Source organism: Carassius gibelio, chromosome B12, assembly GCF_023724105.1.
Source record: "Carassius gibelio isolate Cgi1373 ecotype wild population from Czech Republic chromosome B12, carGib1.2-hapl.c, whole genome shotgun sequence".
NCBI lineage: Eukaryota > Metazoa > Chordata > Actinopteri > Cypriniformes > Cyprinidae > Carassius > Carassius gibelio.
In genome coordinates, this window is record NC_068407.1 from 12,235,421 (window position 1) to 12,255,598 (window position 20,178).

The 20,178-nt window shown below is 37.0% G+C and overlaps 1 protein-coding gene across 3 annotated transcripts in view; it reads left to right on the forward strand.

The window, feature by feature from the left end:
- The window catches only part of LOC127968850 (thyroid hormone receptor alpha), a 145,928-nt gene that overhangs the window by 114,362 nt on the left and 11,388 nt on the right, over positions 1 to 20,178 (forward strand). For all 3 annotated transcript variants that reach the window (XM_052570209.1, XM_052570212.1, XM_052570210.1), the window contains 7 exons: positions 47 to 296; positions 9,172 to 9,233; positions 10,914 to 11,014; positions 12,120 to 12,267; positions 12,936 to 13,141; positions 17,348 to 17,494; positions 19,736 to 19,994. In XM_052570209.1, coding sequence (XP_052426169.1) covers positions 241 to 296; positions 9,172 to 9,233; positions 10,914 to 11,014; positions 12,120 to 12,267; positions 12,936 to 13,141; positions 17,348 to 17,494; positions 19,736 to 19,994 — 979 coding nt within the window. In that variant the 5' untranslated portion in view covers positions 47 to 240. The remainder of the gene's footprint in view (positions 1 to 46; positions 297 to 9,171; positions 9,234 to 10,913; positions 11,015 to 12,119; positions 12,268 to 12,935; positions 13,142 to 17,347; positions 17,495 to 19,735; positions 19,995 to 20,178) is intronic.

Here is a 20,178-nt window from a genome sequence, read left to right on the forward strand (position 1 = left end):
CATTGATTACATGCCAATTTAGATTTTCTCTTTTTTCTTTTCGCAGACCTCATCACATATTGCTGCATTATCACTGGTCATCTGAGTTGGAGAGTGAGGCGGGCTTGGTTTGCGAGTGTCGCTCCGCAGAGCCGTCCGATGACTATCTGACTCATCACAACCCGCGAATGACAGGCGTGCATTCGAAGGTGGGGCCCGCCTCAGTCTCACATGATTGGCTGCTGGATGGAAATAAGGTGAATGGAACACATGCCCAAGGAGCAGGACCCAAACCAATCAGAGGGAGAAGAGAAACGGTGAGACTGTCTCCCAAGAGAGTCCAGGCTTATTAGTGGACTCATTAGCTACGACGATGTTAGTCATAATGCTCACAAGTTAAGTTTGTGCAGTGTGTCTTGGTATAAAGTTGCCTGTGCTCCTTTCCTGTGTGTGTGTGTGTGTGTGTGTGTGTGTGTGTGTGTTTATAGAATTTTGTTTCACATAGTGACACTTCGGGAAACTCAAATTTTCTGGTCAATGCACACAGTCTCCTACATAATTCAGTTTTCCTGGTAACTGGCTCCATTTGTGTGTGTACAGCTCAAAGTGAGTATGGTGCTGGCTCTATCCTGTGGTTTAGAGTATAAAGGCCGATGCTAAGAGACCAGCCTTTACTTCAGCATCTACTCTATGCACACATTTTTATATAAGGTCTGGAGCCTTAGAGAATATCTGTTACTGTACAAAATCAGCACACTCTCAAACCTGCTCTCAAAACAGACACACACATGCGTACACGTGTACACGCTGCTGTATAAGCTTTTGGTTTAGCAGGACAGCAAAGACTGCCCCCTCACGTTCTAAAAAAAAAAAAAAAAAAAAGTTTGTTTTAGAGGCAATAGCTGTGTTTCTGCCAGTTAGCAAAACACCTTCCATCTCAGTGTGTGTGTGAAATGTCTAATGTGCGATCTGTCCTTGAGTGTTTTTTTATTTAGCACATCTATTGTAGCTTTTCCACTTCACTGACCACATATACCTAATGATTTGTTTTGAGAAAGCAACGTTTATGCATGGTAAGTGAAAAATTACATTTTTGAAGTCACTGAGATAAGGTCATAAAACATACAGAATATTTGTTCACAAGAATTTTGAGAACTGGATCTTGTAGCCTTGAGCTTTTTCTCATTTTGTTTACTCGCTCACAGAAAACAATATACCGTATTTTTCGGACTATAAATCGCACCTGAGTATAAGTCGCATCAGTCCAAATATAGGTCATGATGAGGAAAAAAAAACATATATAAGTCGCACTGGACTATAAGTCACATTTATTTAGAACTAAGAACCAAAAGAAAACATTACGGTCTTTAGCCGCGAGAGGGCGCTCTATGTCTTCAGTGTAGACTACAGAAGCACTGAGCAGCATAGAGCGCCCTCTCGCAGCTGGAGACGGTAATGTTTTCTCTTGGTTCGTGTCTCTTAGTTCATTTCTCTTGGTTCATGTCAAATTAGTTTTGATAAATAAGTCGCACCTGACTATAAGTCGCAGGACCAGCCAAACTATGAAAAAAAGTGCGACTTATAGTACGGAAAATACGGTATTAATTTAAATTTTAGAAGACATTTTTTGTTTCGAAAGCAGAATGCCAATAACAAATATACTATATTTTAGCAATATCAACCACAAATAATATTACTATATAGGTATAATAAAAGTACAATTATTAAACAACTAAACTATATTGTGCACTTACTCAGTATGATTTTCCAGCAAACACAAAATTGAACGACTTGCGTGTGCCTTTTTTGTGCAATTATGCCAGTGACATGGCCACAGTCCTAAACGAAAATTTCAACAGTTGTTATAGCAATTACCAGAAGATGCATAGCTGATAATAAATTGCATCACTGATAATCAAAATTGACTATCAAAAGTAAAAGTACTCATTGAGTTGTAAAATGGTCCCTGTCAGTGTTTTGCCATTATACAGTATATGGTGTTTTTGGATTATTTAATATAGCTGTTTTTGGATTAATATTAATGTGTGCTGCATTTTACTGCTGTAGATGTTTAAGGTTGAGATAATTTTAACTACTTTATATACTGTTGGGTAGTTTATTCTACAGAAATGCATCATATTCCATAAGATCACATCTAGAAATGATCTGAAATGAGGTTTTGATGACTTTTGCTTTACAGTAAGCTAGTATTATCAGATTGCCATCTATGTCTATTGCCATCTATGGGATTGACAATCCTTTTAATAACCTTGCAACTGACATAAGAGAAAATCTAGTGTCATTTGGCTAATGGAGGAAAGTATCGCAGATCAAAATAGCAATGTTAGCAAATGTTTTAACCCAAGAAGTTTTAATTTTCCAGTCCTTCACCAATAAAGAGCTGTTGTACCATGTCACTGGCCATTCCATTTGATTCCAGATGTCAGAATTATATGAAAAAGTGGGTTCATTTGTGTTTTTATGTTGTATGGTTCAGGAGTTATCAAAATATGTGTTTTTTGCCATTTGCAATGACATAATTTCAAGATGGCTGCAAAACGAACCCCATGGGCCATCAGTTGACCTTGGCAACATCAAAAATTCTTAACCAGACACCATTAGGGTTCCAAAAAAACAGGTTCCAAAAAAACTGCCAAGCGGGTGCATGGGAACCTATTCTTTCAGCCCTACTATTATATTGTTTGATGTTTGTTGGCAGTTGGCACTATTACAGCAAACTGTCTTCAAGCATATTGTTTAGTTTGTGGTAAACTAACTGTATCAGGGCATTCCACAGATGTCTGGGTTGATTTCAAACTTGAGATGTGTGGAGAAGAACCAGGCATGATCATGTTGCTTTTGCAAACACTACATGTCTGTTTGAGTCAATGTGCCACAGTGGTCAGAGAAGATTAATGCTTGTACGTGGTTTTAATCTGTTCCAGCCGACATCACGTTTCTAGATCTTCACCATTTACTTTTAAAGCTCCTAGATTTGCATAAACTCAATTGACAGGATTTTCTTGCTGTTGGAAAGGTGTAATCCACCTTAATCAGACAGACAAGGCGCCTGCAGAGCACTGAAGCCTTTACCCTGTGATGGAGTTCATGATGAGTTTGCTTTTTCAATTTATTGTTTTTCAGTATTTAAATTTAAATTTACTTCTAGTTTTTATTAGTTTGTGCAATTTTAATTTTAGTTTTTAGTAATTGAGAAATCACCAAAACATTAGGAAAGTGATTTATCTAAAATAACCAAGACCTTTAAGTTTAAGATGCAAAACATGCAAGAGAAATGATTAAATTATTAGTTCAGCCATGAAACTCTTTTTCATGCTCTGATTGGTTTGTTCAATTTAATGTTTCCAGTCAATTGGATTCAAATACTCATTACTGTTAACCAGGAGGCATTCAAATGAATATCTGCACACTATGCATGTCCTCATCTTAACCCTCTGCCTCCCCAGAACCACCTGCCTAGATCTGCTATGGGATCTTTCTTCACTCAGGCAGCAGAATGCTTTTTTAAAATTTAATATTTCAAGCATTTGGCAGAATCAAGTATTATTGTAATGTTATGAAATTACAGTTGAACCAATGATGTCACATGGACAATTTTATCAATGTCCATGCTACCTTTATGGGCCTTGAACGTCAGTGATTTAAGACAACAAAAATCTGAAAATAATATTTGAGAAATCCTGGTGGGACTGAATAATAGTACTTTTAAAACACTATATTGAAAATTAAGCAAGCAAAAGTAATTACTATGCTGAAACTGACTGTTGAAACATTGCAGACGTTATAAAAATAGCGTCAAGAAACATTACATAAACATCTGAAATGGCATTTCACGACCCCTTTAATACTTGGAATCTTTGCATGTCTCTACTGTGTTCTTCGCACATTTGTTCTACAACATCTACAGCATAATCTGATGTCCCACCACCAACATACAAATGTCATAACACTAACCCTGCAATTCTCATCTGCTGAAAGATTCAAAGAATTGCAGTGTGGCACTAATACAAACACTGACACATATTGGAGGAACAGCTTTGGACAACAGCGCCACCATCCCTCCAGCTACAATCACGTGAGCTTCAGGCTTTCCGACTGTTTATCTCATCTACCCTCTCAAGCAGACATGCCAGCGCCCCCCAGACAAACACATAAAAGTGTGAATGCACATTTACATACATTTAGCAGCGTATTTAAGATATTTTATATAAAAACTTAGAGGCTTGTGACTGTCCCATGGACTGCCAAGTAATTAAAACTGTCATGGTCCAGAAAAGTATGAAAGACATTGTCAGAATAGTCCCATCTGCCATCGGTGGTTCAATGAAATGACAAGAATAATACTGTAATACTTTTTTACACAAAGAAAACAAAATTAACAACTGTATTCAACAATTCATCTTCTCTGTGTCGCTCCGCATCACCGTAGTGCCATTTTGGAGATTATCCACTGAACACAAGCAGGTTACGTTCTTCTGCTTTGATTTGAATGAAAACAGCGCATCTGGGCTGTGTGGCTGACACAGAAGAGTGTAAACTGCTTGTGTCCAGTGGATATTCTCCAAAATGCCAAGAGACAGAGTTTAGTTGTTGAATAAAATCATTGTTTTTGTTTTCTGCACATGCAAAAAAAAATATTCTCGTCACTTCATAACATTAAAGTTGAACCACTGATGGCAGATGGACTATTCTGATGATGTCTTTCATACTTTTCTGGATCTTGACAGTGTTATTTACTTGGCAATCAATGGGACAGTCACAAGCCTCCCGGTTTTCATCCAAAATATCACTGATAATAAAGAGAGATGTTTCTTGAACGCCAAATCAACAAGATGTAACATTGAAGACTGGAGTAATGGCTGTGCCATCACAAGAATACATTTTAAAATGTATTAAATTAGAAAACAGTTATTTTACATTGTAAAAGTTATATTTTCTTAACATAAATACAGCCTAGATGTGCGTACAATATATATTTATTAATTTTATTTTTATTTAATTTTTTTAATTATCTTTATCCAAAGATGTTTCTTTTCTTCCCCCAAACTCCCTCCGTCATTTTATTTATTTATATTATTCCCCTGAATTAACCCACTGTCACTGCTTGTACTGTGTTTGCCTCGTCTTAGAGGATGAATGAAACCTCACTGGATATAAATACACCACAAGGGTACGGAGTAAATAAAGGTGAAAATAACCGGTGGTGACAGAACCAGTTGGCATGTTTATGGGCGCTGGCATATCTCAGGCTCCATCTCTCCTGCTTTATCACACCGCTCACCCAATCTCACCGCCTCTCACTCCTAACCCTGGATTACCGCCCGCGGGAGAGATCACAACACCCAATCACAGACCACGGAAGGGATTAAGAGCGAGAGAGACAATCTCTCACAAGGGATTCTTAGAAAAAAATCGTAAAGAACAGTCAGTAAATTCGGAGTTAGAGAGACAGTGGGCAGAGGGGAAAAAAGAGAGGGAGGGTTGCCAAACGACAGCAAGTGAGAGAGGGAGCACTTATGCAAGAGAGGCATCAAAGAGAATTCAGTCAGAGTGTGTTTATACGGCTCGCTCCGTTGATGTGGTGAAGAGTTATAATTCTGCAGAACAGCCGAGCGTTTCGTCTTCACCATGCACATCCTCCAATCCCACTGCGTTATCAGGTGAGACGCTTCTACCTGTATCGCTCTACAAGTCTAGTCATGTTGCTCTCGTAACTGTGTTAACAAGGTTCTCACGATCATGAAAAGATGGCTTATATTTGAAATTCTGATATCTTAACCAAGCCAATTTTGGGAAAACCGTTAAGAGAAAGTATTATAAATCAATGTGTTTTATTATGCATTATGCAAATTATGTTATGTTATATTATGTTATATTGTTAAAATTACTTGTCCAATTATTTTATTATTATTATAACATTTTTGTTATTATTATAATTGGTAGAAGGTAGAAATGTTATCATTAGTAGTGGTGGTATTAGTGGTACTTTATTGTTATTTTTAGTTTATTACTATTATTACTACTATTAATATTATTAAACATGAGCATGAATGGGAAAATCATTAAAAGACATTACCGATGGTAATTCATTGGTAAAATGTGTGGAAAACCCAGAATGGGTCTCTTCACAGTCTACTTCAAAACCCTCAGGTTCCTGTCTGTGCACGTCTTTTTTTGGGGAACTCGACTGATTCGATCTCAACATGCAGATTTCTGATACTTTTGAGTCATGTATGCTGCTGCATCTGAGAATTTAATGAGAATCTGTTTTAGTATCATCAGATCGAACCGATCATGATCCGGTTGTTCGTCGCTCTGTGCGCAAAATGATAGAAGCTCAGCCCCGGCTCATATCACAGTATTACTTTGCAAACTGCAACCTTTCGTCTTCGATGTTACAGCGGTTGTCCTCTGTCCCTTTAATGGGAAAGTTGTGTAGCTCTTCCATTTGGATTCGGAATAATTGATGTTTCTGCAGAGAGCAAGTGCCAACTTGGCTGTTATTTATTTATTTATTTGATTTACCCCTCCCATCCGTTTCTGACTAGGCAGAATCCTCTGAGGTTTCTTTTTATAGTAAGTGTCAGAGTTAAAAAAAAAACCCTAGCTGCTTTACCTTTCTTTATACCCATCTTTCTATTGCACTGTATATGTTTATGTTCTCAAGTGATATTTGCTCATTGCTTTCGCCGAGATTTTGTTTGCCAAGCATGAAAATGTCTGAAATGAAATGTGAAATCTGCAATGCTTTCTTTGTGCCGAACAGGTTCTCATGAGGACAGCAGGTGATTGACAGTTGTATTGGTAAAACCATCCACGACAGCATATCAGAGTGATTGTGACAAAGACAACGCAGCTTTAGAGTGACATTTCCGTATGCCCGAGAGGAAAAAAAAAGTCTAGAGGCTTCTGTGTCCTCACCGAACCTCAGTCAGACATATTAAATGGCATTCATAAATGACGTTCCACAGCTGCAGAATCAATACAGCAAATGACAAAAACAATATGACGAGTGAAAGAACACAAGCCAGTATTAGACTTTGAACCTTTTATAATTTTTTCCCCATGGCTTTGAACAAAGATGGCCTTCTTTGTGTTTATGTGTGTGACATCGCGATGGCTTAAGGGAGCACATCACATGAACCTTGTTTTGTGTTCTCTTGGTAATTTCCAGAAGAATCTATCAAAGGAAGAAAAGGGCAAATTCGAGACACTAATAAAAAGTACCATTGGGATGCTTAGAATAGCACATAAATACATGAACTGAGGCTGTATATCAAAGTACTACAGTATTATTGTGTTACCTGATACTGTCCCTCCACAATATTTTTGTATGCGTAACAGGGGCAGTTATGTAACCTGAAAGAAGTCCTCCTCTACAGCTTTTGAGGTTTGAATTAATTGTTATGCCTGTCAAAATCCAGCTCATGATCTTACGAATACACTCTAATTGGTATCACGTGGAGTTAAAACAGCTCGCCATTTAGAAATCCAACTCTTTTTGATGTATATTTAAAGAGGCTAGCATTAACGTTAGCGATGGCAAAGGTGTTGAAGGGGTGTTGAGGGACTAGCACCGAATGCTAACAGATTTGCTTGCATTATTTGGACACTTTGTTACATAACTGCTGACTTTCCCAGCGTAGAGCTAAGCCACTCCAGCCCTTTAATCACAGCCAGAGACAGTGGAGTTCACACGTATGTGTTGCTGGAGGTCGTAGAGTGGCTGTGTTATTAAGCCACGATGTTCGGCTGTTCGTCGGCCGTCTCATTGGTAGTTGCTGCATTACATCACTGCTCGTTTGCCCTCCCCATCTTTGTTACATCAGCAGCTCTCTCTTTAATAAATCATGTTCAGTCATTTTAGTGCTAAAAGTCTGTCAGTGCACTTGCCTCTTCAGTCAGAATGGGTGTTACACTAGATGTTATGTGTTGGCCGTGAAACTGGACATCGTTTTTGAGAAGTTGATCAGAAGTGGGATATATTGCTATTAAAAAATACAATAAAAATCAGATGTCATTTTAAGCTGGGGTCCTAACAAAGCATAGTATTTCTTTCCAGAGATTTTTTTCATTTCTAATCACTTAATCTAAACACTATTAATGTTTCTTTGGTTTGTTTTTGGGTATTACTCATAGATAACAATTATATAATTAAATTATTATTGTACAGTTTTTAAACCTTATTTTGTTAATATTTTTTATGAAGAGTAAGACGACTTTATAAAATATTAATACGCCCTTTTAAGACTTTTATATATGTGTATATATATATATATATATATATATATATATATATATATATATATATATATATATATATATATATATACATATATATATATATATATATATATATATATATATATATATATATATATATACACTGTATATATATATATTTTTTTTTTTTATTGTCAGATCACATCGAAAATGATTTCCTGATGCTTTCTCTTGTTTAAATCATTGTTTTGAATTAGTTTTTAGTGTTTTATTATTATTATTATTATTGTTATTAATAATTTGTGTAATTATTTACTTTTTTAATATTAGAGAAGAGTCTTTTTAAAGAAGTACATTTAAAAAAATTACATTATTTGAATAATTATTAGTTGCTTTATGGCTATATGCTAAATCACTGTTTTTGGTCTTGTGCTTTGGGTCTTTATCATTTAATTTTGGTATGTTCATTTTAAAATTTCATATTTAGGTATTTTAAAATTAATGCATTTAAAATGAATTAATGGGAACAATAGCACATCAGGCTAAAAATGCTGTTAAAAAGTGCTTAATCATTATTTTAGGTATGTTAAAATAAATGTGAAAGTTGCAGGAAATGATTGAAAAGAGAGATGTGGAATGGGTTCGGTCCTTTAGCAGTCGGGACATGAACATGTCGGGAACACGTTCATCGTGGCTCTGATGGTTGCCTGTATTTGCGATCTTCTTTTTGTGATCCTCACTCCATCAAATCAAAATGACAGGGTTGTCATGTTGTTGAAGCACTTGGAGCTGAATGTGTGCTGGTTAAAAATATAAAGCGATACCACAGGGAATTGCAGACATCAGAACACCACCAAGACCTGTGTGCCATCTTTGTGGAATGTACTCATACCAACCTCTTTCTCTCTCTTTCTCTCTCTCTCTCTCTCTCTTCTCTTTTTTTTCCAGGTGGCTCGATGGCCCGAAAAGAAAGAGAAAGAACAGCCAGTGTTCGGTGAAGAGCATGTCTGGTAAGATGTCTCACAGAAGACACGGATGCTCTTGCCTAGAGCTGCAGAAGTATGCTTATCACTCCTCTGTCCTCCCAGAATGCATCACTGATTGCACATTTCTGAGAAACACACGAGAGCCCTAGAGGGAGAGAAGGGTTTTCCGTTGCCCCGTGATCCTCCTCACATCAACTCACATCAGTTAGCTCAATAGATCCGTTGTTATGTGGTGTTCTGGTGATCCTCCTTTAGGCAATCATAACTCATGTTAAAGCGATCGCTCTCCCGGGCTAAAGGGGTGTTTAAGGATTGACTTTGTATCGGTGTAAGGAGAGGCTGTTCAGTTGAGGAAGTTCAATACATTTATTCACCAGTGAAATTAAATTAAATAAAAAATTACATTTATGCATTTAGCAGACACTTTTATCCAAAGCGACTTACAGTGCATTCAGGCTATACATTTTTACCTATCATGTGCTCCCGGGGAATCAAACCCCAACTTGATGGCGCAATGCCCTACCAATTGAGCTACAGGAACACTAGATTAAATAAAAAAAATAAATGAAATAAACTATATTAGTCCTAAAATTGTCTCTAAGCTTTTAGTTTTCCAATACTGGTGCTGTCGCATTCACTTGGGAAAGGAAGACGCTAAAGCAAGATTTGTTATTGCACACTAACCTACACTGCTGTTTAATGTCATACTTTACTTTACATAGTCTGAATTTTTATGTAGCCCCATTTTTGCACCACCTGCTGGTAACCTTTGCAGATGTTAATGAAACGTTTTTGTAATTTATTTTTGCCTATTTTAGTTTTCAGAATGGTAAATCCGGATGAAAAATAGCTAAGCTTTTATATCAAATAAAACAAAACCTGTCCTGTACTGGTTTAAAAACATGTATGGATTACTTTTTCAGTTTGTGGGCAGTTTTATCCAGCAAAGATACATTCAGTTGATCAACAATGCTAGTAAAGACATTTATATGCTTACAAAATATTACTTTTTCAGATAAATCCTGTTTTTTAGTAATAATAATGATAATAAAATCACCATTTGAACTGAGCTGTTTTCAAGATTGCTAATAATAGTAAACTAGTAGCACCAAATTAGTAGATTAGAGATTTCTGAATTAACAGAATTATAAATTGTAGTTATATTTCATAATATTACACTCTTTATCTACTATATCTTTGCTGTATTCAAATCAATTTAGACTTAGTAAACATAAGGGACTCCATACTTTTGAAAGGTTGTGTATACAGTATTTGCATGTATTTAAATGTATTGCAATTATTCACTTGTTTCTTATCAATGAAAGGGCTTCGCAAATTAGCATGAAAGCAGTTAACTAGCTTAAGTGCTGCCAAGTGACACTCGAACTCACTCGAGGCTCTTCAGGGCTTTCACCAATCAGGGTTAACAAGACTTAAACGGGTACTCAGAGAGGTCTGAAGCGTATCATTTCTGTAGTATTGCAGCTCTAAACAAAATTTGAAATCAGGTTTTCTAACATTTTCCCAATTTCTAGGCAATATACAGACACTTCCAGAAAAATTAACAATTTCGAAATTACGAACAGCTTCTTTGCATATGACGCTAGGAGCTTTTTATATTTAATATTTATTGTGGTGTTGATTTGCTGATGACTGTACTTGTTTGTTGCTGTCAGTTAACATGAGATGTTTTGTGTATGGTAGGGTACATCCCCAGCTATCTGGATAAGGATGAGCCGTGTGTGGTGTGCGGAGACAAAGCTACCGGCTATCACTACCGCTGCATCACCTGCGAGGGCTGTAAGGTGCGACATCACTCGTGCACAGTGTTAACCGACATCTCAGCCCCACACGTATATAAACAGACTAGACTAGACTGTCACCTCACGTAGATTTATGGTCTGTTCAACAAAACATCCTCTTGTCATTTGTGAAACTTATACTCCTATCATTCTCAATCATGTCAAATCACAAGCCTAAGAACAGCGTCAACCATCTTATCCACTGTCTGTCTCTCTGCACATGAAGAAAGTGAATTGTGAGTGACAACTGTGCTGTGCAAGTCTTTGACTGGGAGCTCTTGAGAGCTGGCAGATTCCATCACTCCAGTAAAAAGGGGGAAAAAGTGTTACATTTTTTAATCAGACTTTTGTCTTATTTGTCAGTAATATAGATATGCATCCTTATAGCTAGGGATGTCACCAAGCTAGATTTGTCACAATGATTGTCAAGTACACAAACAAGTGTTGACTGAAAGCACCTGCTTTCCAGCTCTCATGTTTGCACTTTCTCTGTTTATTGCATTATTATTATTATTATTATTATTATAATTATTTATTATTTATTTTTATTTGTTAAGAAATCCTTAGGAATGCATACAAAGCCAATTAGCTTTTGCTGTGGTATTGAATGATTGCTGAAATGTAAGCATTTTTAACAACTATACCGAAAAAAATCAAATTTATTTGGGAACCAAAATAAATCTGTGTATAATTTTTTCATTCAGTTTTTATTTAATATTGAAGGTTGAAAAGAATTACTCCTTTTTGGTTTCGTTAGCATGTTAGCACCTTTTGAACCCTCTTTGACCTTTTTTTTTGTGGATGAAAATATTGCATTTTGTGAGTGTATATATATATATAAATATTGTATTCTTACATTATTGGTCATTTTTTCCCCTTTGTTTTAAGCATTCATCTTCAAAATAAGAAGGGAGGTTTGTGTTTAAAACAAAGTTCATTATCATAAACAGGAATGCTTTTCAAAAGATATTTAGATATGTTTACAGCAAAACAGGAAAAAAAAATGCTTTTGCAGTCCGCTTGCTTATGTGGGGACAGGAAGCACAGTTTGTGACCGATAACACCTGTGTGACTCCCTGCCTCTGAATGCACTCTTTATTCTCCTCAGGGATTCTTCAGGCGCACCATCCAGAAGAACCTCCACCCCTCTTACTCATGTAAGTACGATGGCTGCTGCATCATCGACAAGATCACCCGCAACCAGTGCCAGCTGTGCCGCTTCAAGAAATGCATCGCCGTGGGCATGGCCATGGATCGTGAGTGACCTCACACACTCACACATGCTCATGCAAATAACATACAAAGTCACCGAACATGCAAACAGCACACAGACAAATGAAAATGCATGAGGGGACCCTTAAGTCAGTCTGTTTACTCATCATCAGAAGTCGTATATCTCTATATTAATATAATTTGTAATGAACAATTCTTAAATTAGAAAATAACTAAAAACAGAAGCTTCTACATCAGACGCTTGGACCTCAATGTACTGGATCACGAACGCAGCACTGCTCCTTACACATACAAATGAATGCTGACAGCGAATGAACATTAATCTTATGCAAACTGAAGTTCTCAGTCTGGGGTTTCCCTTACATTTGTCCATATGCCTCACATATGTACAGCACATGTTCAACCCAGACCACATTTCTTCTTCCTCTGTCACTCCCTCTGTTCTATAATGTTTTATGGATGTCTCGTTTCTACTTTGATCCCTCCCCAGTGCTCTTACTCGTTCTGACACTGCCATTCTGCACATCAGAATCATTTTGTTATTCAGTATTTCTCTTGTTTTCCAGGAAAAATGTCTAAACATCTTTAAAGTGAAATGGAAAAGCCACTTAGATTACCATAAATAAAAATTATAAGTTGATTTGTGCATCACGCCAGTGGAAGAAATAACTAGTTTTTCTCCTTGGCGTAGTGGTTCTGGATGACTCCAAGCGGGTTGCAAAGCGGCGATTGATTGAGGAGAACCGTGAGAAGCGGAAGAAGGAGGAGATGGTCAAATCCCTGAAGACTCGACCAGAACCCACCAGCTCAGAGTGGGAGCTGATCCGTATGGTGACAGAAGCTCACCGCCACACCAATGCACAGGGCTCTCACTGGAAACAGAAACGCAAGTTCCTGGTAAGCAAGAACCTTGTTATATTGTAAAATCACTAAAACTCAAATAAAGGACAATGACAGAAGTGCACAACAAAATTTCTTAGGCACATAACCAAATAACTCAAAGGGCACTTATTATGCCCCTTTTTACAAGATGTAATATAAGTTTCAGGTTTCCCCAGAATGTGTCTATGAAGTTTCAAAATACCCCACTACCCACACGCTATTTTCATGCATGTCTCTTTAAATGCAAATCAGCTACCGCTCCCCGACACCCAACCCCCGCCCCCTTTTCCCTTTTTTTAGTTTAAACCTCTGATATATGTTTTTCTGAGCACACTTATCCGAAGCTGTCACACAGCATGAGTACTTAACTAAGTTCTCTTTCATGTCTCATTGCATTTAAACTATGTTAAAAACAGTCACTTATGTCTGTGAAGGTAAACAGCTGGGAAAGAAATCGCATGTTTATATTAGATCTGTGTATTAAGTGACATCACCGTGATATACTGTACATATACTGCTGTCTGTGCTGTTAAAATATAACAATATAACAACATTATAACATTAAAATAAAAATCAATTCCTGCTCTGGACTCAGTAACATTGATTTAATAAGAAGAAATATAAGAATAGCTTGAAAACAGTAGTTTCTAAATTTCAATGAAAAACATATTTATTATTATTTAGGTAGAAAGGAGAGAAAACTTTTGATATTCTGTTTTATTTGTATGCAAACATTTCTGTGTCTGCTCGCTAAATTTTATTTTCAGCTTAGCACAACGCTATGGCCTTTTCCGTCATTAAGGATTAGCATTTGTTTACACAGCTTGCTAATCAATGTAATGAGTGACAGTACCAGTCTGCACATACGAGTTGTGACCGGGCAACAGCGAGCGTTAAAAACAGCTGTTCGTGACGGGTATAACAGGAATGCAGCGTTGCCATGCAGGGCCTTTGTAAAAGCGCCTCTGTTTATGAAGAAGGAAGGAAAGAGAGTTTAGACAGTATTAATCGCTCATTCGCTCAGACAATATACCACCCACTGTGAATAGTGGCAGGATAAAGGATGAGAAAATGGAACGAAAGAGACACAAAAACACAGGGTATGGATATCTAAAAGACTTGTGGATTTTTAAAACAAAGAAAATAAATATTTTCACAATCATATCTTTCCAAAAAAAATTATTTTGTGGAGTCTCCAGTTTTTATTTATTTATTTATTTTTTGTTATGTTTAATGTTCCCGTGTTGATTTGGAACCCATTTACCTTCATTGCAAGAACAAAATCAGTTCTTTGAAATCTTCTTACAAACATTCAAGGGAGCATATGCACAATATTCCAGCAGAAGGGCTGATTTGGAAATTTTCCATTGTAGAACCAAAGTTGGTTTTCTCAGCCCACCAAACAGCCGCTGCCTTCCCAGCGGTAACGAGCGCTATCAAAGCCCTGACGCACACCGCTCTAAACATTCAGCTTGTGCTAGACCCTGTGACGATCAGCCATGGGGGACAGAGAAACCACTTCCCCAGCCAGCTGAGAACTCCTATAAAATGGCCCATAAAGAATTCATCCTATATAACCTTTACTACCAAGATATGCCTCCAATAACAGTGCAAGGCCGAGACCCCGAATGACCCCGATAAACTGCATTCTCTCTCTCTCCATGGGAACACTCACTCCATCCTGTCAGTAGTCCAACTGGGCTGTCTTAAGATCTCTGTAGTGAGAAAGCGCAGTGCCAAGTTCTCAGCAGTGAGAAGGCCAGGGTGGACCAGCAGAGGGGATAGTTTACACTGGGGTCTTGCAGGCAAAGGCTGCTTTGGGACATATCCAGCGCTACCCCCACCTCCTGAAGGAAGACACACACACACAAACACACACACTTTGGTTCATGTTTGTTAAAGCTTACACAAATACACCAGTGCGGCACTGTTAAAACAGTCCTTTTCGTCTGAGGCAGTGCATGTAAACACAAACACACAAATCTTTAACGGCCGGCAGAAGTTCCTCAGAGGGACATTCTGAAACCCTGAACAGATTCCTTAGTTTTTTTGTTTACCTCTCTGTGAGGTAAACAAGTGGGTGTAATTATTAGTGGGTGTAATTATTCAATCAGATTGTCTGTAACAGATGAAGTGTCCTGAACCGTTTGCTCTCACATCCTCACAATGAAACAGAATAGTGTTTGTTTGTTGGGCAGCACTGTACTTTTTTTCTGCGGTCTTGTCTTGATTTCAGTGCCTTTGTTTATTGCTGTCTGTTTGATTTATCAGAAACAAAGAAATCAATTTGATTGCACAGTTTAAAGTCCTTAGGGATTGTCGTATTTGTGCCGCAAGGGGTGACGTCCACCACATAGACATGTTTTAAAATGTACATTTTTAGATGGGGTTGTTGTATGCTGAAGGTAACCATGAAAGGTGCCATCTCTATAAAGGTCTTGAAAACTTATTGGACCTTTTGCATGTCATTGCATAAAAATAGGATCAGTAAGACACGAGGGAAACATATGATTCTCCAGTAATGGTGAAGAAGTTAATGTTGAAGCGGTAGTAAATTTAAAATGGTGTCTGAATTTACAACAGTTCTGAATTGTAACAATAACTAATGGACTATGAGTTAGGGAAGAAGAGGAGACATTGAAAAGCCAATAGAGAAGCTGATGTGCACAGGTTGGCCTCCAATCTGTAACAAGGTGCAGTGGATAAACTGAATCAAAATGTTAACTTATGAATATTCGCTGACCAGTAGCAAAACTTACAGTTGGATAACAAAAGCCCACCACTCAGTTGATATCTATGAAGTAATGATTTATTCACAAAAGTGAGTAATAATCTGATCTAGAGATTAAAAAAAAAAAAAAAACATAGGTAAATACAAAGGAACACACTGAAAAACAAAAAGAAACTTGGACAAATTTTCAGTTTCACTACATTATTACAACCTATCAATGACAAGGGTAAACTGCTCCATCTCTGCAAATCAGACTTACATTGCTCCATCAAAGGAAGAAAATGAGCAGCTAGGAGAGAGGAAAAAGATCTAATAATATTGATGCCAAGTTATCTGAATTCTGATATACTTAGTTTAACTGGAGCATCTGATTGCATCAGACTGTTTGTTTGTTTTAAAATGAAATGATACCCTTTATATGAGTCTAAAACTGTCAAAGGGCAGCACTAAGTGTGTTTTTGAGTCATTCATTCATTCTATTTGTTCATAAGACTGTTTCATTCATGAATGAAGTAAACAGTTCATTTTATGAATAGACTATTGAATCATTGATTCACATGATTTTTTCAAAATGCAGATTCATTCAAAAACAAATCACCGCTGCTTTGCTCGGTGATGCACAACAGTTCTGCTATGGCAGTAATATTTTCTGTGCAAAATTGAGCAAAATCAGACAACGACACAATATTAACATTTCCACTCGTGGTATTCAGACATAAAGTGTGATATTGCTCTTGCTGCTTTTGAGACAAAAACTGTACATGGGGGATTTTTTTGCCCCATTATCTTGAATTATAAAGCATAACTGCATTTATGTATCGTATTAGTCAGCAGTCAACTGTGAGAAATGTAAGATGACGTACAGGTCTGGGGGTTGGGCCAGTGCATCAACCACATTAAAATATTTTAATCACGTTTTTTTAATTCATTAAGAATTAATTAATGCAATGTGTATATGTATAATAAAATATATTATTTAATCTTTTTTCTTTTGCTTATATAATTCCTAAGAATGTAAATGTCTTCTATTGTTATTCTCGTGTCTGAGGTGTTGATTGGAACAGAAACAAACTGCAGATATACCGTCCATGAGTCATAGCCATGTCTCGCATTCAGAAAATATACAGTAAATGCAACGGCCAGCATGTAATGCTGTAAATGCAACTCTGACTTTTGAGTACTTATAATCACCTCTATTCTGAGTCATGTTACATGCCACTTACTGCATACAGAGAATGTAGCTCCAGATGCCAGGGCTACTTGGCTGTTTGTCCAGAGTTTTTACATGGCTGAACTCTAATCCACCCTGAGGATACCAAACGCTGTGGTTTTCCAAGGCTATCAGCCTACATAACTGGAAAGCCTGACCCCACACATGCATCCCATTTGCTGTATCTGTCCATTCATATATTCTTCAGGTCAAATACATTGTTGCCTGTTACAAAAGCCAGAAGTTACAGTCACTGTTAGTTCTTTGTCTGTTTCTGCAGCCGGAGGACATCGGACAGTCTCCAGTGGCCCCCACATCAGATGGGGACAAAGTGGATTTGGAGGCCTTCAGCGAGTTTACCAAGATCATCACCCCAGCCATCACACGTGTTGTTGACTTTGCCAAAAAACTGCCCATGTTTTCGGAGGTAAGCGTGCTACTTTTGTTTATTTTACACCCTGTTTGAGGTGTTTGTGCTCTGTAGTAATTAGATTTGTCAAATTAAGCCGTGTAATTAGAGTATGTTAGTGTCCATTGGGCTAATTAGCAGAAAATATGCTGCGGTCCTTTCTCAGTTTTGTGTTATTTTAATAGTTGCCAAATATGTCCGTGTGGGTGGGTTTGTCTGTATGTGCTATCTGTCATATTTGGATGAATTGTAGAGATGTGGCTTTGGTGAATGTGTGTGTGTTTTTGCCACATTACATCAGTCATAGCTATAGAGGCATTCTTTCCATATTCAGCATTCACCAACTCCGCTTTAACCACAAGTGTGAACATTCTTGGATAGTAAACTACACAGCACCCTAATGGCAACGTATTTATTATTGTCTACACCATAAATTCACCTTGCCATCCACACGTATCCACAACCTCTCTGTCTCTCTAAGTTGAGCGTCATGCCTTCTGTACATTCCACAAGCACCTAGACACACTGTAATACAAAAACATAATACTGAGTGTAACAGAGACAGTGGTGTGCCAACTGCTACAAGGTGTTCAAGCTGGATGTACCGGCCCATGGAGGCGTGAAAAAATGAAGTGACGTGCTGATGAAGTCAAAAAGTTGGTGTTTATTCCAAAATGTGAAAAACAAAGATTTTCCAAAAGAATGCAAATTATATTTACAGTGTAACTCAAAGTAGAAAAAAAAAATAAATACAAATAAATACAAAAAAATGTTTAAATGTACAAACAAAACTTTTGGCTATGTCAATAATTTGACCCAAAAATCAAGCAAGCAACTTTCCCCAACTCACTCTACCAGCTCCTTTACCAGACTGAGAGAAACACTTAAAAAGTATAAGCCCCTCCCACTAGGACTAAACCATTAAATAATTGATGGTAACAAATAAGTTCAAGAAAGACAAAACAATTAAATAGCGACTTAATTGTAACAAAGGCATAACTATTAGAACTAAAAAATATGCTGAAATATCCAACCATTTCAAACAACACAAACTAAATTCATTATTATGGTTTACCAAAGCATCAAACAAACACCAATCTCCCCCTCCGGCATGAGACCAATTAAGTGTGCCTTCTATTGGCGGGAAACAGGTATTTAAAAATGGTGGCAATGTAGTGCCCGGGTTTCTTCTGTTTGTTATGAGAAAATGTTCCAGTATGTAAGTATGAATGTTTACTTTATGTGGATGATTGAAAACAATAAACATTTAACATGCCAACCGGTCTTGTTTGTATTCTCAACAATACCCAAATTAACATAATAAAAATATTGACTCACAAAGTGTTAACCTAAACAAAAATGGTGAGAACAGGATCAACACTTAAACAATACACAATCAATTACACACACACACACATACCTGATGTTAACTGGTGTAACATTGCGCAAAACAAATATGTGTCGTTGTATGAAAAGTCTATGCATGCCTAGTGTGGTTGTGTTCTAAGTCCAGTGCCAGTCTCTAGTCACAGTGCCCCACTGTGACACTGAGCAATATTGAATTTTTGTTGCTATTGTAAATGATGTGAAGCGTTTTATACATCAGTGTAAATATTACTTCACTCTACTGCCATTTTACCAGTATTTTTCTTTCCTCTTCAGTTCCTTTCAGTGCTTTGGTCGTCATTTTTTTCTAATATATGATTAAGGCTGTCAAAGTTATCACATTAATGCATGCATTTAAGTACATTTTTAAGACACTCTCATGAAAAAAAAATGCATTCATTTAATTAAAAATAAATAAGTAAACTTTAGTATACATTATACTTCGTCTGTGCTGTGTAAATAGTAAAGAGTGGTCAATTTTTTTATTTTTTTTTTAACAATTATACACACAACATATATTTAAGTTATAATCTTAATTTAATTTGAAGATTAACAATTGTGACATACTGTAGCACCTACTATTAAAATACACCGTCATTTTTTGTTGTTGTATTATGTAATTATTGTTTATAATTTACTATTAATTAAATTTTTTTTTTTGAGTGGCAATACTGAAATCCATACTGGTGTTATATTTTGGGGGTTTTCATCATGACAAAAAAAAAAATCTGAATTGATTCATTTGTTGTTGTTGTTGTTTAACAATTTACCACCATAATAACAACATTTTAAATATTGAAACTCAGGATGATGTCACAGCAGATTTTATGCCATTAGTTGAAATAAATGTCTATTATTGTGTGATTTCTGTAGCTGCCTTGTGAGGATCAGATCATCTTGCTGAAGGGCTGCTGTATGGAGATTATGTCTCTACGTGCTGCGGTTCGGTATGACCCGGAAAGCGAGACCTTGACGCTGAATGGAGAGATGGCTGTTAAACGAGAGCAGCTAAAGAACGGAGGGCTGGGTGTTGTGTCTGATGCCATCTTTGACTTAGGCAAGAGTCTGGCACAGTTCAACCTGGATGACACAGAGGTGGCCCTACTCCAGGCCGTACTGCTTATGAGCTCAGGTGAGAGAGGACACATTACATAATAATCAGTGTGAATATAACATGTCAAGTGTTTAACTGTGTGTGATGAAAACATGTGATGATCTTGTGTTGACGCGATGAAATGAGTCCTTTTTGTGTAACTATTATTCTGTCATGAGGAGATATAGACTGGTGTCAAAAGTAAATAAGCAATAGTGGCTTG